Here is an 8,353-nt window from a genome sequence, read left to right as displayed (position 1 = left end):
ATCACTATATTCACCGAAGCTTGATTTGATTATGGCTGTCAGGAGGCAGACCCTCAAGAAATATTGGCTTCTCAATTCAACTTTATTTTGGGCTTCATAATCCTCACCTAACCACCCACCTTTTCCTTCATTCACAAGCATGAATGGACCATTTTGGGACATTATATAAGCTGGAGTAAACCCACTACACAAACCTGACCTAGAGCTTAATGAACAGTTATTCCCATGGTGGCCCTCCTTAATATGCTCAGAAATAGCAATTTAATTAATCAAAACCTGCCAGTTAAAAAAATGGAATAATTTGGATTGGTAGATTACTGTTGTCCTTCCTGTTCACATTTATACAATAAGATTCTGATCCTAAAAATAATAGGGCTAGCTAAAATCTAGCTCTTATATCTAGAAATGATATAAATTATGGTGTAACTACAGGAATTTTATATAGACAAATATTATCTAACAGGCAAGTCTTTCTTATACTATTGTATATATAAACTTTTCAAAAATTCTAGTTTAGCCCTTGAGCATGGAGTTTGACAGCCTTGGCCAAGATGAATAATTATATGTGTCATTCTCCAAAACTGAAGAGTAAATATATTGCAATTTCCTCTGGTATGTAGATGTTATCTGTTATCTCAATTTTAATTGGCCAAAAGTGAGTTATCCCTTGCAATGCAGATGCATTCAAATTAAACAAAAGCTAGTTTAGGATTTTGCCAAAATTCATGCCTGGCAACTAAATAGGCATTCTACTGCAGGGGTTAAAATCATGTGTTTGGGAATATTTTACCAGACAGAGCACATATGGAATATATTGTTCAAAAATCACAGAAATTAGCATGACCTATGACATATTTCTATTATTCCCAGAGGTACCTGCTTCATATGAAGGTGAAAGTTTCCCTATCCAGTCATGTCCAACTCTAGCAGGTGGTGCTTCTTTTTCAACACATAACTTTTATAATTATCTAATTTTTAAATAATTTTTGTTGTCTTCTTTTTGAATTAGTGAGTGACCATAATCAAGTTTATTGAGTTATTCTATTTGCTCTATTCAGTCCACAAATGAATGGAAAACTGCTACAAAATCATACAATTTCAGTCTTCATAATGGAGATAATTCACATTTTTCAGCCTAGGTGTGACAAGTTTTCATAAAGTTTTGTGACTGTAGCTGCCTATCACAGTAATCATTTGCCTCCTTTTCAGGGCAATCATTTTTGGGAAGAACCTTATATCTTCTGTGTCTAGATTTAAATGTTATGGTCACACTTCCAAAAAATAGCTAGAAAGATGCCTGTCTAATGCATTATTGCTAGAGCTTCAACCTTTCTTTTTGTGAAAGTGATCATCAAACAATATTTGGCTGTGATCATTACAAGTTGAGGAAATATGCGTGTAAACTACTTAACCAGATAAAACTGTTGGGTATAGCTGTAATATTCTTCATAGTAAGATTAATCATTCTTCCCATGTAACAGAAATCATTTTGAAAATTAAACTTCTTACTCTTCAAGAATGGTCAAAGGTCATAGAACCTGTACGTGCATTGGAGGAGCAGGCAGTTTATGTTTGCATTTATATGTAGAATGGAAAGCATGTGACTGTGTAGACCAAGTTTGTAAAATCCATTCTTCAAAGGATATAATTTTTAATTATTTTTATTAATCAGTCTTACAAAGAAACAAATCTTGCCAGTGTTGTCGCTTATGCCAGAGCTAGTGAACTCTTGTGATATTTCATATGAAATTGTAAAAAATGCTCAAATTTGAAATCGGCGTCAACAATCCAAAAACAGAATAACCCTTATGAACATTCTTTTAAAATAAAAAAATTGTGTATGCCCCATTGTCATTTCTTACTAGGAAGCCAATTATGGCTCCATGTATATTACAATACATGCTTTTTGAACACTCCATTAGAGGGGCCTGCATTTAAAAATGTCACACACTATTGTGATTCAGTTCCCTCTAGTGGTAAAAACACTTCCCTTACAGTACTGAAGTTCATCCATTCTTTATTTACCCATAATTGTGAATTGCAATTTCCTCAATAATCGTTTTCAGAAAATTGAAGATGATCTCAATAAAAAGAAACTTAAAAATAAAGAAATAAAAAACATCCTTAAAACTGAGCTAGTTCTTAGAACTGGGTGAGGATTCTTTGAAGATTGTATTGATCCATCTGTGAAATAAATGCTGTTGTCACAAAAGTACTTTTCCAACAGGCAACGTACTTTGGTCCCACCTCCTGGACGTTTTGCTTCTCATACAAGCTTTTTCAGTTCTGACTGAACTGGGGGTGGGTGGGTAGGATTTATATTCCTTGCAGTCACCTGGTCATTAGTACTTTCTCTAGTTGTTAAGGCCAATTGGGGGTTTATAAGAGTCACGTGAATCAGACTGCAAATGGGTGTGGAGCCTTCTTGGAACTGTGTTGTAAACAGGAAATAGTGGTGCTGTATTCCCCCCCCCCCCAGTTGAGAGAGGGTCTCCAATGTTAACCTAGATGGCCTCTTTGATCCCCCTCTCTTCAGATAGTGGACTCTAAAGAGGGGTCAAAGATGCAACAAAAGACCATCTTTTTGCTCAGTAGACTAAATGCCCATGCCAATAAAAGCACTTTTAATCATGCTTATCAATATTTAAAATAACAAGAGTAATGATGAAAAAAAGCAATATTAGGTCATCTAGAATATGTAAAAGACTTTTGAACATCAAGAGAAATCAGATAATATATACAGATTCTGACATTTTAGAATTCTATATTTTTGAGTCCTTCAAATTAAACTGAAAGGGTTTGTCATAACCCATAAGGTGACTGTAGTCTTCAGCATAATTAAAATGGAATGGGTTAACAAACATTGCTCTTCTTTTAACATAAAATGTTGTGAACGTCTTGCTCATGTCTGGAACAGTTACATCTTTCTGATGGAATAACGTTTGCTTTTCTCTCAAAATGCCACTGTATGTAATTGCTGTATATGTATCTGTTTTATGTTTATGGTACAGACGGATAACATACCTTCTAGTAAATAAATGTAAGAGAAGTGGTGTTAGGAAAATAAAGAATAGTGTGGCACTATAATAAGCAATTTCCGAGTAGAGTTTGTCAAAATTTAAGCCATACTTGTGTATGATGGCAAACAACATGGAAGCAGTAATTATGCTGGTGGTAAAACAGAAAATTTTCACTCCTGCAAGAAAAAGAAAAACACCTTAATAGTAAAGAGGTTCAAATTGGCTCCCAACCACATATATGATATACACCCAGACAGTAATTCAAGAACTATGCAGTACTGAGATCCATTTACATCCATTTGTTGGGAGGGCCATCTTCCTCCTGAATTGATATAGTTCGGTTAACAGAGCTAAATGAAATATTTAACAATATTTCTACAATAACACTGCAGAAGTTTGAATGGGAAGACAAAAAGAGGTACCTGCTGCAACTGTCATCACTCCTGTAAAGAAAAACAGCTTTTCCAGGGCTTCCATGGCTGGAATGAGCATACTATGCAAATAGTCCAATATATTGCCCATTGTGTGCCTGCTTAACTTTTTGTAATCCCTTCCATTCTAATTTCCTTCTCTGGGGAAACAAGCAATTTCTAAAGCAATTTCTCCTGGGCCTGACTAGTTTTCCCTCCCAACATGCAGAGTAGAGACACTGGAGTGGAAGGGATTACAAGAGAGCGCTCATTTGTTATCAAGTTCCACTTTTTTTTGCTACAAATTGTTACCCTGCCAGGCATCTAAGACATATAGCACTGATATGAAGAATGTTTTAAAAAGTTGTTAGTTAGCTTCTGGGTCCAATTTAAGGTGCTACTTATCACCTTTAAAGCCCTTTATGGTATGGATCCAGCCTATCTGAAGAACTGTCTTCTCCCAGTGGGATTGGCCTGGAGGGAATATGGTGCAGACCACATTGGCCAAAGTAATACAGCTGGTAGGATCCAGGAGAAAAGCCTTTTCTATCCTGGCTCCCACACTTTGGAACATCATGCTCCTCGTGGTGAGGTTTGGCCCTACCCGCTTAGCCTTTAAAAAAGCGCTGATAACCTGGCTCTGCCAGCTGACTTGGGCCTTTCACTTTGGAGGCGGTTACTAGATTGAGAGAAGATTCCATTTCCATTCAATTTATATATTAGTCCCTTTTTATTTACCCTTGGTTAATTTTAATGTTTCAATCCTTAAAGTTTTATGTTTTTATATTATTATAAAATAATATAGTTGGCATGTATATTTAATAACAGCATAAAAGAATAGATGAAAAAAGAACCAAATATTTTGTTTAAAAGGGGTCTTTGGAAGGCAATTAAGCCGGCTGGTGTTTCTCATATTGACAACAAAGAACTTGCATTAGTTCCTGATAGCTATGATTAGGAATGAGGGCCGGAGATTGGCATAGTTCAATAAATGAAGACTCGTTTTGTCTTTGCTTTACATTTACAAAAAGTAACATAAGTTTTAAAGAGTTGTATGTTCTACTCAGAATTAAGTCCTTATCACTTTAATGAAACTTGTTCCTCCAGATAACTGGACATGAATTTTCATAATTTTCAAAAAGCATGGCCATAAAGGGTGAGAGAGTAGTAGTTAGTTGAATCTAGAGAGCATCAAATTGGGAATAAGATACCAGGCAGTATCTCAAAAACCCAGAAATAATAATGCAGTTTGGAGAGGAGTCCCATCTAGCTATTGCTCATTTTTCAGGTGACTGTACACAAAACAGAAAACTTATATTCAGAACATTAGAACATATTTATATCATACAAAGATGCCAGGAAATTCATTTCTATTTTTTACTTAGGTTTAATTCAAGGCAGCAGAGAGCCTTGTTTAAACTCAAATACTTCCTAGATTAACCCTCTCTATCCACCAGCATTTTTCCTTCCAGCCATTGAGTTCCCCAATAGACTAAGAGGAGCCATCAAGATGTTCCAAAAGAATGTTTAGGCAGGAGAAACATGTAACAGTCACAAATGCCTGGTTTAAGCTATTACAATTAGTAGTACTTAAATACCGTATTTCCCCATGTATAAGCACCCCCTTTGTATAAGCCACCCCCCCAATTTTTGGACTGTGAAGTTTTGAAAAAAATATTTTATTAGAGAAACAAGTTATAAAGAAAGAAAATTTACAAAGAAACAAAATTCGACATCTAGATCTACAACTTCGGTCATGACGCCGAAAGCGGTGCGGGCGACACTAGCAATCTATGCATCGGAACGAGAGTAGGAACGAAGCATTCAGGCCGATGCCTAGCGTATGCATTTCTATTGCGTACTCGCACTCGTATCATCACGTACAATTTTTACAAAAAAGTATAGCATACTGCTGGAAAACCAGTTTATTCCTACTTTATTATTTTATGCATTTTTCACGTATAAAAAGTGTACCTGCTTTGTATATGCCACCCCTCTACTTTTTGGGCTTGAAAATTTTGAAAAAAAGGGGTGGCTTATACATGGGGAAATACGGTAAGATATTTAAATACATTAACAAATTTATAGTTACACACTTTACATGCATTTCTGTATGACAAGAATTCTCACTCATGAAAAGGTTGTTTTAAAAAAACCACAGCAAATCCCAACACGCTTACCTAATACAGTTCTTGATAAACTTCCAGAATAAATTAATTTTCCATATTCTGAATGTTCCTCCAGGGATGATGTACCAAAGCGACATAAAGACTCTGCATGGAGAAATGGAACCTAGGGGCCAAATACCATATAATCATCTGTATCAACATCTCTTCCAGTAAGTTTACTCATATATTAACACATACACACACACACACACACACATATGCATGCATGGAGACACGCTTTCTTCTAGCAACTAATTTAAATAACGATCCTGAGATTGGCAAGCTACTGCCCTACTTCTAACCACGTTTCTCTTCGTTATGTGAGTGATGTATGGACCACATGAAAAATTAAGATGCCCAGTCCATGATTCAGATATATTTATTGTGTTAAGACTTATATGGCCACATATCTTCTGCAATATAATCTTGGGCAGCCAACAACTGCAATAAAGAAAACGTAACAAAATTAAAGCACCTACAAACACCTTTTAGATGAACCTCCTTAATAATTAGCAATTTCCACTCTATGGAACATGTTTGTTACTAGGATTTCAAATAAGCAGCAACAAAAGCATTTTGAAGTATTTCCTACCAAATTAAAACTAAACTGTTTGCTTATATGTCCTGGTAGAAAAAGAAAATAAGATACACGTCTCAGATTTTGTTTCCAATTTCCTGCTACTATTGAGCTATAAAACCCCGATTTCTTTTATCCCAAGCGTTCTTCGGTTGAGCACAGGCAGCAGGGATCATCCACTTGGTGGCTCAGGAATTCTGGGACCTGCACTCCGCACATCTTAAAGCTATCGAGGTTCAGAATCACCGGATTATAACACTGATTATAAATCCACACGTGCAACAACCTGCAGGCCAGGAGCCACGGTTTAAACCCGTTGCAGGCTTTCTACGGGAAACTTCGCCCTCCCTCGCCGTGTAAGGAAGCACCGTTCGCTGCAGCACCTACCTGCTTGTTTTTCCCCAGCCAAAACCGGGATGCAAAAGCTCGGGGCGAACTAAGCGACGTTAGCAGTTTGCAATGGGAAACCGTGAAGGGTTGGCGCTTCTCCGGGATTCCTATCGACCTCTTAGCCGACTGGAGCGCCCTACATCTTCCCGCGCTTTGCTGCCAGAGTTTTAGGCCGGGAGCGTGGAGCCTTAACCCGACCAGCAGCAACATCTCGGCCGAAGGAAGCCAAAGCTACTAAGGAAAGCAAACCGAACACAGCTGAAGGGCCGCCCCTTCCGGGTCTACAGAGGCCGAAAGCGGCGTTGGGAAAGCTACTGCAACGCGCCGCTGTGGGAGGAGCGCGACGTTTCAAGTTCAGCGCCCCTGTCTGAAGGTGGGGCTGAAAGGCGTTTGAAATTACTGGCATCCCGATAAAAGGCAAAGAACCCGCCTTTTCCCAGCCGAGGAAATGGGAGTCTCGGATGAAGTGCCACTCTTCAAGTGGTTCTGGGGAAAAAGGAGCTCGAGAGGCGATGGAAAGATGGTGGAAGAAGCAATTTGACTGTTTAAATAAAAAATACCAATGACAAATGAATCAAAAATGCACCATGGGGAAACTAACAAACTTTGGCAATATTCCCCAATATGTAAACTTGCTGCAAGGGAGTCCGTCTGTTCTGTACCTGGAATAAAATGGGTTTTTTTAGTAATGGGGGAAAATAAGACTAGGAAATAAAAAAACATGGCCTTTGAGATCTTAAACATTTATATTAAGCTTACATGTTTTAGTTACAAAACTCCGCTCTCTGGTAGGGCCAATATTTACAATTTAATCTTCAACTTTGTTAAATCAGGTATTAAAATTAATTATTACAACTGAATATACAGGTGAAACTCAAAAAATTAGAATATTGTGCAAAAGTTCATTTATTTCAGTAATACAACTTAAAAGGTGAAACTAATATATGAGATAGCCTCATTACATGCAAAGCAAGATAGTTCAAGCCGTGATTTGTCATAATTGTGATGATTATGGCTTACAGCTCATGAAAACCACAAATCCACAATCTCAGAAAATTAGAATATTACATGCAATCAATAAAACAAGGATTGTACATAGAATAATATCAGACCTCTGAAAAGTATAAGCATGCAGATGCAGTCAGTACTTGGTTTGGGCCCCTGTTGCAGCAATTACTGCCTCAATGCAGTGTGTCATGGAAGCTATCAGCCTGTGGCACTGCTGAGGTGTTATGGAAGACCAGGATGCTTTAATAGTGGCCTTCAGCTCTTCTGCATTGTTCAGTCTCATGTCTCTCATCTTTCTCTTGGCAATGCCACATAGATTCTCCATGGGGTTCAGGTCAGGTGAGTTTGCTGGCCAATCAAGCACAGTAATCCCACGGTCACTGAACCAGGGTTTGATGCTTTTGGCAGTGTGGGCAGGTGCCAAGTCCTGCTGGAAAATGAAGTCAGCATCCCCATAAAGCGCGTCTGCTGAAGGAAGCATGAAGTCCTCCAAAATCTCCTGGTAGACAGCTGCATTGACCCTGGACTTAATGAAGCACAGTGGACCAACACCAGCAGATGACACGGCTCCCCAAATCAACAGACTGTGGAAACTTCACACTGGACTTCAAGTATCTTGCAGTGTGTGCCTCTCCATTCTTCCTCCAGACTCTGGGTCCTTGGTTTCCAAATGAGATGCAAAAATTGCTCTCATCAGAAAAGAGGACTTTGTACCACTGAGCAACAGACCAGTTGTTTTTCTTTAGCCCAGGTAAGATGCTTCTGACGTTTGTTGTTCAG

At 38.1% G+C, this 8,353-nt stretch overlaps 1 protein-coding gene across 1 annotated transcript; it reads right to left on the bottom strand.

Annotated features, from left to right (window-relative positions):
* Positions 1-1,645: 1,645 nt before the first annotated feature.
* Positions 1,646-6,856, bottom strand: TMEM70 (transmembrane protein 70). The gene is made up of 3 exons (XM_026706078.2): positions 6,563-6,856; positions 5,611-5,722; positions 1,646-3,196 (listed from the first exon to the last, which is right to left on the bottom strand). The coding sequence occupies exons 1-3, from the start codon at positions 6,773-6,775 to the stop codon at positions 2,763-2,765; spliced, it is 759 nt and encodes a 252-aa protein (XP_026561863.1). The 5' UTR covers positions 6,776-6,856; the 3' UTR covers positions 1,646-2,762.
* Positions 6,857-8,353: the final 1,497 nt, after the last annotated feature.

The sequence above is a fragment of the Pseudonaja textilis genome, chromosome 3, assembly GCF_049901715.1.
Source record: "Pseudonaja textilis isolate UNSWEBS1 chromosome 3, rPseTex1.2, whole genome shotgun sequence".
Classification (NCBI taxonomy): Eukaryota; Metazoa; Chordata; class Lepidosauria; order Squamata; family Elapidae; genus Pseudonaja; species Pseudonaja textilis.
The sequence above is the reverse complement of the archived record's forward strand: the minus strand, read 5'-3'. Positions and strand labels throughout refer to the sequence as shown.

Coding starts and splice junctions, on each gene's coding strand:
- TMEM70 (XM_026706078.2), bottom strand. CDS start 6,775: ATGTTGCTGCTGGTCGGGTTAAGGCTCCACGCTCCCGGCCTAAAACTC. Junction 5,723..6,562: donor GGCTGGGGAAAAACAAGCAG/GTAGGTGCTGCA, acceptor TTTGGCCCCTAG/GTTCCATTTCTCCATGCAGA. Junction 3,197..5,610: donor TTTATCAAGAACTGTATTAG/GTAAGCGTGTTG, acceptor TTTTTCTTGCAG/GAGTGAAAATTTTCTGTTTT.